The sequence below is a fragment of the Aspergillus tanneri genome (genome assembly GCF_003426965.1).
Source record: "Aspergillus tanneri strain NIH1004 chromosome Unknown AapTan_1_pilon_pilon_pilon, whole genome shotgun sequence".
Taxonomy (NCBI): domain Eukaryota; kingdom Fungi; phylum Ascomycota; class Eurotiomycetes; order Eurotiales; family Aspergillaceae; genus Aspergillus; species Aspergillus tanneri.
The window spans coordinates 2,695,675-2,711,999 of NW_022984628.1; the positions used below are offsets into that span (position 1 = coordinate 2,695,675).

The 16,325-nt window shown below is 45.5% G+C and overlaps 5 protein-coding genes across 5 annotated transcripts; 2 read left to right on the forward strand and 3 right to left on the reverse strand.

Moving 5' to 3' along the window:
- Positions 1-1,142: 1,142 nt before the first annotated feature.
- Positions 1,143-1,425, reverse strand: ATNIH1004_002875 (uncharacterized protein; the record flags this gene model as incomplete). The annotated part of the gene is made up of 2 exons (XM_033567560.1): positions 1,143-1,262; positions 1,318-1,425. 2 exons carry the CDS (start codon positions 1,423-1,425, stop codon positions 1,143-1,145), a joined length of 228 nt encoding a protein of 75 aa, XP_033429555.1.
- A 2,832-nt stretch (positions 1,426-4,257) lies between these two features.
- On the reverse strand, positions 4,258-6,245 carry ATNIH1004_002876 (uncharacterized protein; the record flags this gene model as incomplete). Its single annotated transcript, XM_033567561.1, has 6 exons — positions 4,258-4,694; positions 4,770-4,891; positions 4,963-5,057; positions 5,120-5,463; positions 5,536-5,865; positions 5,930-6,245. 6 exons carry the CDS (start codon positions 6,243-6,245, stop codon positions 4,258-4,260), a joined length of 1,644 nt encoding a protein of 547 aa, XP_033429556.1.
- Positions 6,246-9,778: 3,533 nt separating this feature from the next.
- Positions 9,779-11,427, forward strand: ATNIH1004_002877 (putative amino acid permease family protein; the record flags this gene model as incomplete). Its single annotated transcript, XM_033567562.1, has 2 exons — positions 9,779-9,932; positions 9,977-11,427. The coding sequence occupies 2 exons, from the start codon at positions 9,779-9,781 to the stop codon at positions 11,425-11,427; spliced, it is 1,605 nt and encodes a 534-aa protein (XP_033429557.1).
- Positions 11,428-11,828: 401 nt separating this feature from the next.
- ATNIH1004_002878 (uncharacterized protein) lies at positions 11,829-13,493 on the forward strand (the record flags this gene model as incomplete). The annotated part of the gene is made up of 4 exons (XM_033567563.1): positions 11,829-12,084; positions 12,147-12,219; positions 12,288-12,691; positions 13,339-13,493. 4 exons carry the CDS (start codon positions 11,829-11,831, stop codon positions 13,491-13,493), a joined length of 888 nt encoding a protein of 295 aa, XP_033429558.1.
- A 782-nt stretch (positions 13,494-14,275) lies between these two features.
- Positions 14,276-15,763, reverse strand: ATNIH1004_002879 (uncharacterized protein; the record flags this gene model as incomplete). Its single annotated transcript, XM_033567564.1, has 3 exons — positions 14,276-15,248; positions 15,303-15,536; positions 15,582-15,763. 3 exons carry the CDS (start codon positions 15,761-15,763, stop codon positions 14,276-14,278), a joined length of 1,389 nt encoding a protein of 462 aa, XP_033429559.1.
- Positions 15,764-16,325: the final 562 nt, after the last annotated feature.

Below are 16,325 nucleotides of genomic sequence, written 5' to 3' on the forward strand. Positions count from 1 at the left end.
AGAGGTATGGGGTAATACATTCAAGATGTCCTTTTTATGTTAAGAGGCAAGGTTCGCGATGTTTCGCGTTTCCAACGTGACGTGAAGCTGATCAGATTGTGGCATGCTAATTTCGGGGACGGAAGTTTTCCGCAAGTAATAATATAATCTTTAGCAAATAATTTTAGGATTTGAGGCGAAGGGTCTGGCTCGTCCTTGGAAAAGTTCTTTTCCTTTAACTTATTCTATAAAAGTCTCCAGCTATAATTAGTAAGACAGGGGAATTAACAGCTCTCTTAGTGTACTTACAGTGCCCAGTTTTCCACAGCCCGGTTATATTTCTCATGGGTAGTGGGTGTAAGCTCTTTGTGACAAATAATATTTTTCTGGCTTTCTTGCACGTGCTGGTAATCGATAGTGAAACCACGAGAAGTAGCAAGGCGACGTCGTTCCTTGACAGGTTGGCGGCGGCGTTCGTCGGCTATTATAGTGTCAAATAAGTCGGTGGTAATAGTGACGTAAACAAGGTCATAAAAAGAGGGGTAAAAACGAACTCCCCTACACCTAGCAGAAGAAGCAACCTAATGATCCATAATAATAATCACAAGAATGATCATATGTTGATCAATATAATCAAGAAACCATCTAAGACAATCATTTTAAGCACCTTTTCAAGAATAGTGTCTACCTTCCTATTCGGTATTAGCCGAATATCGGATATATAGTTATATAATATCACGTGCTGGTCGAGGGGAAGAGTAACTTTAATTCCAGAAGCAGGCTGTCTGGATAGACCGATAAATTTAGAAATACAACCACAGACCGAACGGACTCAAGGCTCTCAACCTATTTATTATTATTTACGACAATCAGCTTAACTTCGAATCTCTACTTTCCTACGTGTCACACAACACCATTGGTGCTCCTCACTTTCCTTTCTGGTGTTAGTAGCAGCACCACCTGGTGCTCCTGGTGCTACTGGTGCTACTTGTTATAGAGGGAGCACCCATATCACCAGCACCCAGCCCAAGATCCGTTTCACAATTATATTGGGGCCTAGGGCTCTTCGAGGATTGACTGTGCGGATTCATGTGGCTTGAGTACGGCTGAGCGGACGGGAAGCCCTATTTTCCACACCCTATGGTCGTATGTGTTATGTCCAGTCATGGAATAGGACTAAAATGGACAAAAGTTTCGACCACCTTGGGTTGAACATTGGTCACGGTGTTGTCGAGTGCGTACAGGGAAAGGGACAGGAGCAGCGCAACAACCACCAGCGCCCACTGTGCATGCACAGTTAGCCAAGTATTAATAAAAATAAGTCGTGGGATGTCTCACATTAACGCCATGCAAATCTCTCGGAGACTGCGGCTTTGCGGTGGGGACCTCTGAAGGGGTTTCGGGTGACCAGGAGCGCAAAGAATCACAGGAAGTTTCCACAGTCATTGTGGCAAGTATTGAAGAAATATTAGTTTACAATGTGCGAAGCAGAAGTTATAGAGTTTTGTGCTGTTGGATTGTTTTCTAATCTTGTACAGTTGATTGCGCTCTTGTTGAGTGTGATTATGAATCCTATTCCCAGAGACAGCAGTTGCTATTTATAAGCATCATGCCCCTGTCGATTTGTCTTTCAATAATATCCATTGTCGAAGGCTCAAAATTTCGTTTAGGAAACAGAATTGCTCAATCATGGTAGTCGTGTCGGCAGGCAAACAAATTTAACCCGAATACTGGCTTTCCTTCTCAATGGTCGCCGCATTGTACTTCCGAAGCACGTCCTCCAATCCCGGAATCGAAGTCAATCTCGTACCTCTTTATGATGAGGGCGAAGATGCGTAGATCCCGGTATAACTCCCTCCAAAGCATGTTACCTACCTTACTATTTTCTAAGCATCGTCTCCGTGCGTGGTCACCTGCCAAAGTTTATATGCATATTAATACAAGCACTCGGCTATGTATACTATTAATCTCCTAATCTTAAGGGGAGACATCCATGCCACCGCCTAATATACTATATCTAGACAACTTTAAGTATAGTATATCACCACACAATCTAGTATATTGCACATTAAATTCGGGTCTAATTCCACCCACTGATATCCAAGATGTCACTAACATTCCGACTAAGAAGCGCAACTTTCTGGGAGATGCCCAGGAGATAATCTATTATTACCAAGTGTATAAAGTTCGGATGGTAGCTTGGAAAAGTTTTTCAGGCTACAAGACATGCGGAACAACATTCCTATTAATCTAGTAATCCTTGCTAATAATAGATCTTAGGAGGCTCAAGATCTACACCAACCTGCCCAGAAAGATAATAACCTTATTATCCCAGGGATACTGTGTCCATCCTGAATCTTTACCCACTGGGCCACTCTTAGCAATGCACCTGACCACCACCAAGGTTCTTCTAAAGGATCAAGCGGCCAGGGTGGTAATATGCAAAAATTTAATTGCTCTTATAAGCAGGGTAAGCGGAAATATTACTTTTCTTACGGCAACGAAAATAACTTATTATTTTTTTAATATTCAGAGCGGGAGTTTTCACTGCGGCAAACAGCCAGAGCCGTGCAAGCGAAGAAGAGAATAATCAGCCCTGCGGCCTTTAAAAGGCCCACGAGCCCCATCTGCATCACCGTTGAGTGAAAAAAATGCCTTGGCTACCATTATTCTTAGTACTTTATATTAGTACTACTTAATAAGCGTTTTTAGTTTTTTTTAGCTGTTTAAAAGTGCATTACCACATTGTATATCTAACCCTGTTGTAAAGGGCTGGAGCCCATTTGATCTCTCGGGCCAATGTCCCTACTGTCCCTATTGTCCCTGTTGGCCCCTTTGGCCCATCGGCCCTTGATCCATGTCACGTGACTCATCACGTTGTTTGTTTACCGCTCATTTTCCTCTTCGTTTCTTCCCTTCTTCAACGATTCCTTTTTCTACATAACCTATCTCATAGGTTCTACGGGTTCAGCCCCTGACACCTGTCTCTACAACCTGTAATAGTAGAGATGTGTGGTTAATCACTTAATAAAAATATATTAGACCTTATAAACTTAGTATAATTGCAGCAAGGCCTGTAAAGGGGCGAAATGCCTTGCTATCTAATAACTAGATATACACAAAGAGGAATCGCTGAGAGGAAGAAAGTAAAGGGGAAGAAGTGTGCGTTCTCATACTACGAGGGGTCATGTGACTGCGATAAGCGGACCAATCATGTGTGCCGATTGCAGCGAAGGCGAAGCCGAGCAACATACATACAGGCGTAGCCCGTGACAGGGCCCAAGGAAACTCCAGGAAGGGCATGCTATGGTTATTTAAAGAGACAGACCTTTTACTAAAGTTAAAGCAAAAGGCGACCTTGGTTAGAAATCGCAAAACTATTCTCAGATTAATATCCAGGAAGAAGCTCTTGTTTAATTTAAGTATACTGGAGTACAACCCTTAAAAAAGCAGGACAGAATAGCATTACACGTAAGGAGGGCTAAAAGGAATAACATGCTCATGAGAGCAGGAAGTTGATGTTGGTTTTAATAAGAATATACAGGGAATTACTAGTGGTTTCTGTTAAGCCCAAGATAGTAGTTAGAAGTTATTTTTATCAGCTAGCAGAAGTTGATTATAAATAATTATAATAGCAATGTTTAACACATACGACCATAGGGTGTGGAAAGCAGGGCTTCCCGTCCGCTCAGCCGTACTTAAACCACACGCCGGTCAGTTAGTAGTTGGGTGGGTGACCACCAGCGAATCCTGACTGTTGTATGTCTGTTTTCATATATTTTTTTTTCAGCTTTTCTTCAGTTTTTCGCTGATTTGTTATTCTAACGCCCGTGCCGTCCTGTCATTCGATGAACCTTGAATGCTGGCCAGTACCTGAGAAAATGAATTATGGTACGTAACTTGTCCTGGGAAATTGTAAATACTATGGTGCAGTCAATCAATCCACTTGCTCGCAATAATACATGTGCAGCTTGGTCATCTGTCTCCTAGATTCGACTTCCTTTAGGAGGAGTGAAATATATTGACATTATTTAACTGCTCTTATCACTAAAACCTCGACAATAACATATCAAATACTTCAGCCGTATTGTTGAAGCCGTATTTATGCGACCGACCCTACCTGCCATTGTGCCCCTTGCGATTATATAATTAGCATACTGCCGCCGAACATACCTAACTCATATCCACCGTGTCTTGGATATCTCATCGTACTGCGCAGAACGAAGTCCTTGCCTGCAAAAGCCGCCGTGGCACCAACCGAGCATGTGTAAGAATTCGTCAAACGTTCAAGGCCACTTCTTGGAGACTCGAGAGTGCCCATGCCTTTGGTGTTTCCATTTCCATAGAGTGCACCAAGTCCAGCACTTCCACCTCGTCGTCTATGCAATTTCTCTCTTCATCCTGCCGGAAATATTGTGCTACAGCCTTCTTCAATGAGATCTTTGTAGACAATGCCCGGGGGACCGCATTTTGCTCTTCCAAAACACGGAGCAATGTCGGTAATTGGTATATAGGCAAATAGGCGGACATATGTTCCCTGAGTGTATGCAGATTTACACGGTCGTAGCCATGGCGAAAACGCACAAGTGCGGCTACGCGGTAGGTACACTCAAGGTCCGGGACTGGCATGATATATCCTTCTTCGATGTAGGGAAGGCTGACTAAACAAGATTCGACGGCCAACCTAGGAACTTTGTCGGAAAAAAACTTGAAAACTGGGTTGAGTCCATTGGTTAGAGTCACTGTGAAGTGTGCAAGATGGACTGAAATAGTCCAAGCAAAAGACCTACAGTCGCTATTTGCTCTGCCCCGGAAAATATAGTTTTTGCCCTGGCGATAGACTAAATCTCCAGTCCTAAAAAATCCTTCTGTATCGAAGCAGTCTGTTGAAGGCCTTGGAGAGTTAAGATACCTAATAAGACAGACACCAATCAGTTAATACTACCTTTTTCTAGCACAGAAGCGGTTGACCGCACGTCATACCTTAAGAATAGAGTCGGCGACTTTACAAGCAGCTCCCCTTCGTCTTCGTTCGACAGCTTTGTAACAACGCTCTGAATAGGCGCCCCTATATTAGACTGTATGCAATTTCCATATAAGCAACTGTACAGATAGAAGCAACAATGGAAGTATAACAAACCTCGGCACTGCTTGAAGCCTCAAGATCAGCTTCGGTTATAAGCCCTGCTTCTGTGCTACCGTATCTCACTCGTATCGGCTGCCCGCCACGCAAATTCCGCCAAAAGTCTTTTACGAGATTTGAAGGCATTCCACCAGCTACAGATGGATAACGAATATACTGGGCTCCGCGGATATATTCTTTGGCTGATTCCACCGGCAGCTTTGAGATCCGCTGCTGGAAAAACCTCATCAGGTTGTACCATGTCTCAGGTGGTAACTGAAGGTGGGTGATATCACATTGCCGCAATCTCTCCCAAATTAAATCATGACGGTTCTCTAGGTCCTGAATCTCAAGGCGTATGCCTTTTAGAAGACACGAAAATAGACATGAAAATGGACTTGCCCAAAAAACTGACATAAACAGTAAGCAAGTACATTCTGACTCTGATCGTGCGGCTTGCGCTAAAGCGTTTAAGAATCGGCGGGCATGTAGGACGCCCTTAGAAGCACCAGTAGTCCCAGAAGTGAAGAATAGAATAGCTGGCCGATTCTCAGATAAAGAGGGAGCTGGTTCTAGTTCATAAAAGCCCACCGGAAGCGGATCATTATCTGGGGCTGAGGCAGTATTTATAATAGGAATAACAGTTGTAGCAACACGTTCTGCGACCTGCGTGGCTAGTTTACCTTGCTCGGAGCTAACAAGTATGCAAGCTGCAGAGCATTGTTGGACCATATAAGATATTTCTTCGACGGGTGCACCTGTTGCTATTTATAAAAAAAACATGCTTTATCAGCGGACAAGGACTGCGATAAACATGGCGGAACTTACGGATAGGCATAAGGACTGCACCAAGCGCCAGAACTGATAAAGAAGCCACTATAAACTCATAACCTGTCGGAGCCAGAACACCAACGTAGAAGTGATCATGGTTGATTATTCCACACTGATCAAGGATGTCTCTAACGAGGCTTTCCCGGATTTTTTGCTGAAGCTGGGCGGCATCCTGGAACAATTTGCCGTAACTCGCCTGTATGCCACGTTCCTTATCATTCACAATAACCTTGCCGTTGCTGTAACTAGCAACGTCTAGGAGGCGAGAAAAGAAAGAATCTCTAGGAAATGCGCGCCTTTGCGAGAATAGCATTTTCCGTTCAATAGTGTTGTGCTAGCTGAATCTCGGTAGAAAAAATCACTGGTAGAAAGACGCTGTGAAGCTTATATTGTGACTTTGGTGCTCTTTGATTATATAGCTCAGTTACATCGATTTCGCTAACACTGATTGTTGAAATGGGTCGACTTTGGTCAGCAAGTCCCGCATATATCTGTAGTGACAATTATTAGCCTCCACGATGATAAGACTGGATCAACCTATTAATTTAATGCATTGTAAGTATTAGAGGCTCTTGCAGCTTGCGCAAAAACTCATTTAAGAGTCACTGTATGATAGAAAACGATATCAGAGAGAGATAAGGTGCGGAAGACCCGTATTTTGGTAAACTCTAAACCTATTCTAGACAATCAAGTGTCAGCCAAGAAGAGTGAAGTATAGTCTTCCCCTCACCCTTTTCTCTGATGTAATTGCACCGTCAGGATGTTACAGAGCAAATACGTCTATTCCGGCACTACATATTCCGCGGGAGCTGAAGCTTATGTAACCTTATGTAACACAAGGTGATCGAATAACTGGTGAATAACTGAGGGGGAATAAATTTTCAAATACTGGAAGGTCTGTCCCGCTCCAGGGAATTTGGCTTTGCCATTGTTTCAACATCTATATGCGTATGTGTGTGTCAATTCTGTAATGTTGCCTATTGGGATAAAAAAATGGTGTATTTGGACCGGAAGTAGTTAAGCTCTTCCCGCCACAGTACGAGTAAGCGACTGGGCCATTCGTACCGAGCGGCCACCTCCGAGTCCTCTACGCGTCATATATTTGAAGCAATTCAACCACCCAACTGGCCACTAAAAGCACTTATAAATTCAAATAATTTAGTTGAGAAGGATATTTGCAATAACCTCTTCAAAAAAGTTATAAAAATATCCAATTCTTAAGGCATCACATGTTTCAAATGGCCCCCGTACAACACTTCGACGACGGCTAAATGGGTCCAAGTTTCGAGCTGAGCAACGCGCAAATGGGCCATAAGTTAACTCCAAATGAAGAGGATTACCTGTACAATTGATATTACCATCAACGGCAGCCGGTCGGTTAGTAGTTGAGCGGGTGACCAACCAGCGAATCCATGCTATTGTATGTCCGTTTGCGCCCATTTTATTTCAGTTTCTTGGCTATTTTGTTGTTCTAGTGCCCGTGCCGTCCTCTCATTAGACGAACCTTGAGCGCTAGCCTAGCAACAACCCGAGAAAAGCTACGGAATGAACTATGGTACTTAAAATTGTGCCGTAGATTAACGGATTACCTAGAACGGAAATGATGAGGTCATGAGGAAGGTAAGATTAAATCAGGTTCCACCTAACGCAGAACGGCCGAGGCGAACCAAGGCCTGCAGTCAAGTACGTCTCTTTATAGTCTTCCAGGTAATTCGATTTACAGTCGTTTAAAACTCATCTGATCACGTGATCTCGTTCTCCCGCACGTTTACCTGTTCGGCCGCCGTGTCCCTAGCTAGAAGCCCCTCAGCGAGTTCTTTGAGTCCAAATCTATCATAGGTTTAGCTACCGGCCCGTGACAACACTCCCTTGTTGGAAGTGTTTGTTCTATTAAATGGGTGGCCGGGTGACAGCTACTAATTAAGAAAGAATTAACTAGCTTATATAAATAATGACTAAGTGAACTCGAACCGGGGCAGGCGCAATGTATGGCGGTATGCTCCAACATCCATGTCTTTGAGTGCGTGTTCAGGCAGCCCTGTAAATGGTATATTGATTCATATTCCATAGAGGTACTGAATCATCGTCGAATCCGAGTCCTGTATCCCATTCCCAGTATTGGTCCAGTAAGCCACTTAGGTGGAACTGATATGATATGGGTTTAATGTGTGATGGCCCATCCTGACTGGCCTGGAACATCGGCTTGGAGATTTTGACTAGCCGGAAGTAGTAGGCGGTATAAGGGGCATATTGATGGGGATATGAAGCTCTCCATCGATTTTCATCTCCTTCTGTCCCTCACGCTTAGAATTTTGTTAAAATAGGTACCTGATATTTGTATTCTAATCAATATTTTCCATGGCCGTCACATAATGAAGGTGAATTTTCTTAGTTTTGAATATTTTTTGAGCTATTCAATCCAGTATTGGTGTCCAATATGAAGACGCTATAGTATTCAACAACCAGAAGGCACATAAAGTGTATACAAAATGCAGGTGGTTTGTAGTGTAGTAGTCAAAAAATTATTATTAGCTGCTGTGACGCCAAACATCTTCGTGACCGTATACTGAGCTTGTTGATAAGGTGAGACAACTCAGAGATAAAGTAGATCAGTATAGCGATAAGAAACTTGGTCAGCAACTCGATGCCTATAATTATCATTGATAATACTCCATTTTTCTACAGTCGGTAGCTAGATAAGAACAAGGCCTCATCCAAGCCTTCCAGGCAACTGCCGAATTATTGATTGGACAATCGCGCAATAGTCTTTCTCTTCTGGGAAAGTCCAAGAGATACAGATCTCACCAACCATCATTGGCTAGATGGTACCAAGCCTTCTGGGAGTATCAAGCTAGCTACACCACAGGACATAGGCTAAAAACCAGTCCCGACATCCCGGTTGGGACTGCACCTGACGTAACCCTAATATCGGGAGTTTCCAGTATGATCAATCAACCTTAACCCACGGTCGAATGTATCAACCCCGCTGGACTGTTCGCGATCGACCCGTTTAGCACGTTTCCCCGCATTTCCCATTCGACGACGGAAAGTCAATATAGTCATGCTGCATCGAAGTTGGGCATCTAGACGAACGCCATGTGCGACTGGCAGATGCCCATTCGCCATCATGCCTTGGCGGTATCAAGTCTGAACTAGGGGAGATTTCTTAGAGATCGACAATCAATACGGCAGTTATCAGCCCGCATGCACCTGCCAGATTGGGAGTGGCGATGTTCGGTACTCCGTATTCTCTGGAGAGATACGTACTGGACATGATTTCTGGCATCGTTGGCTTTGTTGAGGAGATTAAATAATGCATACCTTAAGATAATCTCGGGTATGCGTGCGCTCTCTGGTATGCATATTTAATTTCCAAATCACCAGCCATTTTAGTCTATTGCCGTCAGGCGTTTTAATTAGTACTGTCTATATATTAGTACAATCTCTGTAGTAGTCTTTTTAATATGATATAAAAATAAGTACTTTGATATTTAAAATAGAATTTTATTATTCACAGTGTAATACTAATACCGAAAATAATCCATCCCCACTTAGGAAGTCCTACCGAGTCAACACAAACCCCGCAAAAAGAAAATCCAAATAAATCACGCTTATCAGCCAAACGCCACTGAGACTCGAGTGACTTGATATCAACCACTCATCCATCTGGCTTTCGTGAGGGGAACCGACTACCCCCGTTCCCTCGCTGCTCTCTGCAGATATAAATCAATCCCGTGGCCATCCCGTTTCTTCCCAGTCACCGCGGAAAATGGACAGCTGGGTTCGCTCTTTGTCCACCGATTTCACCTCTCTCCCCGTTGGCTGATCCCCATATTCCCTTCCTGCATGGACTTGGAAACAAACGCCCCCCTAAAACCGGTCCAATCGGTCGATCAAAGCGTTCAAGATGCGCGGGATCTCGCGGCCATGGGCCATGACCAGGCCCTGACTCGGAAGTTCGACCTCTGGAGCATGCTAGCTCTGGCGTTCTGTGTTCTAGGTATGTCTCCACCCTCGTAATACTGCTGAGTACTGATGGAATAGGTACCTATTCGACGTTTGCGCAGGATCTCAGCAGCGGTCTGACCAACGGAGGATCGATCACCATCCTTTGGGGCCTGTGTCTCGTGACCGTATGCAATCTCTGCGTGGCCGTGTCGTTAGGCGAACTGGCCAGTAGCATGCCGACCGCTCTCGGCCAAGCCTACTGGGTGTTTCGACTGTGGGATACGCCCATGGGTCGATTCGCCTCGTACATGTGCGCCTGGATCAACACGTTTGGATGGTGGACTCTCACCGCGTCGCAGGTCGCGTTCATGACCCAGTTTCTCCTGGGGATGAAAGTCATGTTCGACCCGACGTGGGAGGACGCCGACACCGGATGGCTGCAATTCGTCGTGTATATTGGCTGCGTCCTGCTACTGACAGTCATCAACCTGGTGGGATGTCGCAAGGAGCAGATTCTGCCGTGGCTAAACAACTTTGTCGGCGTGTGGTTCACCGCGTTATTCGTCATCCTGTCTCTGGCGCTGCTCATTTCCGTGGGCGTGAAGCACGATCTCTCGTTCCAACCGGCCTCGTTCGTGTTCGGCAAGTGGATGAACCAGACGGGATGGAGCGATGGCGTTGTCTGGTTCACGGGTCTCGTGCAGGCAGCGTATGGACTGACGGCCTTTGACGCCGTCATACACATGGTCGAGGAGATCCCGGCCCCGCGACGCAACGCACCCAAGGTCATCTGGCTGGCTGTGTTGTTGGGCGCCATCACCGGGTTTATCTTTATGGTGGTGTGTCTTTTCTGCATCCAGAATGTCGGTCGTGTGGTCGACTCGCCTAGTGGACTACCCTTTATCGAACTGATGCTGGAAACGGTGGGACTCAAAGGCGGCGCTACCCTCATTGCCCTCTTCATCTTCAACGGTCTCGGTCAAGGCATCAGTATCCTCACCACCGCGTCGCGACTCACCTGGGGATTTGCGCGTGACGGTGGCCTCCCCTGGAGTCGGTACCTCACGCATGTCGATCACGTATGGAAAGTCCCCGTGCGAGCCCTGTGGTTTCAAGGGGTCCTGATTGCACTCGTGGGAGTGTTGTATCTATTCGCAAATACGGTCCTCGACGCAATTCTCAGCGTTAGTACCATCGCCCTGACGATCTCGTACGGTCTACCCATCGCCGCGCTTACCGTCGCCGGTCGCGATAAGCTTCCCCCGGGCCAATTTCATCTAGGACGGTGGGGACCGCTATTGAACGGCATCAGTCTGGTGTATTGCGTGATCACGACGGTGTTTTTCTTCTTCCCGTCGTCGCCGAACCCGCCGGCCAGCGATATGAACTACGCGATTGCGGTGTTCGGAGTGATGTTGGTGGTGTCAATTGGGTTTTGGTTTGTTCAGGGGAGTCGCACGTATTTGAAGACGGAAGATGCGATTGCGGAAATGATTTATGCGCAGAGATTGGAGAATGAGGTTGTGGGTGAGTCGAAGAAGGAGTGATGTATATCATGTATATACTTCGATATTTATACGATTAGACAAATTGAACATATTCATGTGAAATAGAGCTACGACCCACTGTATACGAACCCATGTTGAAGGCTCTATCCTATCCACAACAGCCGACCCATTCTCCACTTTCCAAGTGTAGGCTCGCAACACGAGAACGACCTCGCTAAACCCACCCGACATCCTAAACGAGCATAGCATGGACTATTTCATGTAATTGTTTCGGCGCATAGGGTTGACCTCGCTAAGACGAAATACGAGAGTAGTGACCCATTAGCTATTATAAGTATCATGTCGAATGATTCATTCCATTTGCTTTTGCTTTTTTTTCCCCTTCTAACTCCAAACTGGATATTAAATCCAATTCAATTAAAAACCAAAGAATTAGCAAAATGATTCTCACTCGAGCCCTATCCCTCCTCGTGGCCAGCTGCTCTATCCACCACTGTCTCGCAGACGCAGATGTAAACGCAGACGTGGGAACCAACCAGCTCCCTACCCTATCAGAGCGGGAGTTCACTCCTCTCGAAGAAGCCTCGCTCGTTAAGCGCAACAACCCGACGTGTCCTGACGGCGGGACGTGCCTTCTCGGAAACTGCTGTGGTAGTGGATGTGCGGCGAACTGTTGCGGGCATGATGACGGTGGAGGTATTTCTCTATCCTCTATTCCTATCTATTTTCAAGATTAAGACTGATGTAATTTCTACTAGTTGGGTGTGGGATCACTGAACAGTGTAAATTCGATGGAAATGTGTTCATCGGATGTTGTGCGAATGTTTTCGGGTTAGCACTTCCTTCTGCCTGGTCATACTTGAATAAGAGTATTAGTGTATATCTAACGGACGATGAAGCTGTACGGGTACTGCTACAAGGATCACAATTCATACGCCGTATAGCACGGTGACATTCCGGTCGGATTCACCTGCTACAGCAGTGACGGCTGTTACAACCGATGCAGGGGAGAGTCTGCGTTTGACTTCGACTTCGACTTCGACTTCGACGTCTCTGTCTGCAGAGGCAACGCCCACATCTACGACGGACACTTCAACATCCTCTAAGACTACCCGAGAGTCAGAGATTGAATCCAGTACTGCTACTACGACTAGTTCGGGAGTCACCTCAGAAAGAACCCATTCTCATGAGGAGCAGACTCCTACGCGTCAGGACTCGAGCTCCAGCTCCAGCTCCACCTCGGGGTCGGATTCTGAGGCTACACCGAATGCGGCGGTGGGAATGACCTACGGTGTTGAGATGGGTTTGTTTGCGCTGGGGGCTTGGGTTTTGGGGAGTACTTAGATCTGTGTTACGTTACGTGTAATGATTGAGAGCAGTTGGTGGATATACCCGGTTTGATAGGTTTTAGACTGCTTGATTTAGTTTGGCTCTGTAGCCACTGGTTTAGCATTTATACTATCTATATAAGACGCAGACTTGAGATTTCAGGTCCATCTTCATAGAGATTAGTTATAGTTATTTCGGCTGCCTTTTTGCTTCCCAACCCTCACGGATGACAATTGTATACTCTTTCAGATATCCACCCGGAAAACTTTCACTATGGCAATGCCTTTACTGTGCTTCATCTGGGGCCAAGAGAAGTTAGTACAGATGCTACTAAAGAAAGGACTAGAACCAACGCGCAATGCGGCTATTGTGACAATGCTCTTGTTGTTGCTTCCTATAGAGGCCATAAGAGTGTGGTACAGATTCTAATAGAAACGGAGCAGACGTCAATGCACAGAATCCACTACCAAGGTTTCGCGAGCCCTTGTATGTTGAAAGGTACAGGAACGGCCTGGCTTTTGTTCGAGCTTCGCTTCGAGCCCATCTATTTATCTTGGCAAGCACTGAGGGTCCCTTGACGAAGTGGGAAAATGGGCCTCATACAAATGCTACTGGATAAAGGAGCCACAAGTGATGACGAGGATGATGTTATACCATTCAGTGACATTGACTATGAGGATAATACGGACTATGACGACGACGACGACTACGACGACGACAATCTGAATGATGATGATGATGATGATATCACTAGTAGCAGATGCAATCGCTTCTAAGCCAGAATATGGTATCCACGGTAAGAGCTAGAGGATCTTCGGATGAATCATACGGATGCAGGGCATGATATTTTCTCCATCTAGCCTGCTCCAGTTTTCATTTCTGCTACCTTTATGAATCTAGCACTCTCTTTTCTGTTTCATAGTTTTACTGTAGCGCTGCGCCAAATAGGCCGGTCTCTTCCGATCTCTTCCATTTTTTTTTTTTTTTTTTGATTTTCTTGCCTGTATCAGAGAGACCAATCAGTCGCAAGCGAAAAGGATATCGCACAAACCAGGCAGATACCAGATATGGCATAAAGGATTCGGAGTAGTTTTCAGAGATGTAGATTAATATATAGTGTGGTAATTATGCTCGAATAGCTCCATTTTTATCCTCAGATTTCATATATACCAAAGAAACAATAGATTTACTAAGCTGTATAATGGCTCGCTGATTTGTTTCGCGAGATACACTAGTTTTGTCTGGTATATAAGTTAGAAAGCTTCGATGTATATAATTCCTGCCGACTCCACTGAAGCGTTTTCTTTTATTGACAAGCCTAGATGCATTAAATCTTTACATCTCTTGGAATTACTCTTTCAAGGGAAATTCACTACTTATACGTATCTTACAAAAACTGAAATTCGAAAGACCAGAAATGGCCCTGCCGTCCTGCTGCTAGTATACATTGATCACTTAACAAATGCAGTTCATTATATATTTTCTCATGTATAACGGTTCTGCAACAGCACAGGTGCAAAACCCCCTATTTACATCTTGTAAACTTATTAAACACAAGTCAATGCAACCGATCAATAAAATTAATCACTTTCCCGCCAGTAGAACTCCGCTCAAACCCACTCAAATCCTTCACAAATACAATGCGAAAGAAATGTTCATTCTCCGGTAACACAAGAAAGAACGTCCTCAGGGTTTTGATTACTTCCTCTTCGGAGAGAATCTCCGCGCAAGGAGGTGCACGAAGCATACGAACTTCCAGAGTCGGCTGCAACGACGACTCCAGCTGGTCCAGAATCACCTGCCATTGCAGGATCCCGGAATCCTCCGCCTGCATGATGGTTTTCATATTGTCGAATTCAAAATAGGCCCCGTACCATTTGAAGCTAAAGCGACGGTCACGGCCCCGCATGCGCAATACCCGCAGGAACTCCCGTTCACTCTTGGGGATCAGGACGCTGGCAGACTCCGGGAGAGGATGCAGGGATCCGATATCGCCGGTGATATAGCGAACTAATGGATTGCGCAGACGCTGGAGAGAAGTCTGTACAATAATCCCGGTCTCGCCGAGCGGAAGTGGCTCCGGGGAGGAGTCTTGGTCGTCCAGGGCCGTGGGTGAAAGAATCTCAATCATGATACTGCGAGTATCAAAGATGAAATCCATCGTGCTACCTGAAAGATTCTCCTCGCTGACTAGATCAGGGGTGCTTAATGCCCAAGGCCCTGCCTCTGCGCTCCCCATGATAGAGCAGATCTTGACATCGCCTAGAGTTGCACGGATGAGTGCGCGTTGGGTGCCTGTCAATGGCTCTGACGTATAGATTATTTTGGTGAGATTTATCTGATTGCGCTTTTCCGGCAACAGCGTCGAGATGTAGTTCACCATCTGGATGATCTGGCTGGCGTCTCCGGTCAATGCGTTAACGTGATAATGAGCCAGAGAGTCGACGACCTCTTCAAGAGCCATGTAATTTCCTCCACTGAGGACCGTAGCTCCTGCATTCTCCATGACTTCTGTCGTGAGATCTAACGACCTATAGCATAGTCAATCCGTGTACTTTAGTACAGTATCCTACAATATCTCATACCTATAAAATCCCCCGGATATGTGGAGAGATAGCACCCAATCCGTAGGATTGATAAGTCCACACGTCCGAAGAAGCTCTCCCATTTGAAGTCTCTGTCGACGGTTCTCATGCACATCCACCGCAAACATCATGGGTAGTCCACCGGACCCGCCACCAGTGATGCTCATGTAGGAGCTTTGACGGTAGACATTCTCCGGGCTCATATCATGCATCATTCGCTCGACTGCCTTGTATCTGATTGAATCAGCTCGGAACAAGTAATGGACTGGAATCTCTTACATGTCATTCTTTTGCAACAATGGCTGGGCACGAATATCAGCCTCTGGCGCATTTCCAACGATCCATTCACGCGCCGCGCGAATTGCATTGGCATCTGGGGGATATTGAATCTCTGGATTGTAGAAGGGATGCATCTTTGCGACAGCAAGCACTTCGGCCAGGCAGAAGCGTTCTCCAGCCATGTTGGGAGTAAAGCAGCAACGTAGTTGATGGGGCGGCAATGAACACATGCGACTTCAGCAGAATAGTTTATAGGGTTCGATGTAATTACTCCGTAGTTAGCTCGTGCGTATTATAAATCTTTTATGTATGCAAATTCCAGCTGAATGTGAGCTGGAGTTACTCCGCACAGCAAACAATCCTACCATATATTTTCTCTGACAGTGCAGAAAAAGTGCGCCTTGTCATCGGGTAACTTTTTTGCCTCTTCATTTTCTTTTCCATGACCAATTGATTTCTGCTGATCGAGGCAGCAGGGAGCTATACGAGACTAGCGTATGGAGTACGGCCCGTCTAGGTTCGGCGGCTGAGACAAGGTCACACAAAGAGCCAATTAATAATCGTTATTGTGGCATGAACTACTGATGATCGTCTAGATGGTCATATTGGGTCGTATTTGGCTGTATTTTGCATGTAACTTCAGCTGTAAAACAGACATATATGACGGTAATTCTCACTTCCCTATATTATGCACCCACAGATCTAAAGGAAGATATCAACACAGCATACAGAATATGCAAAAGG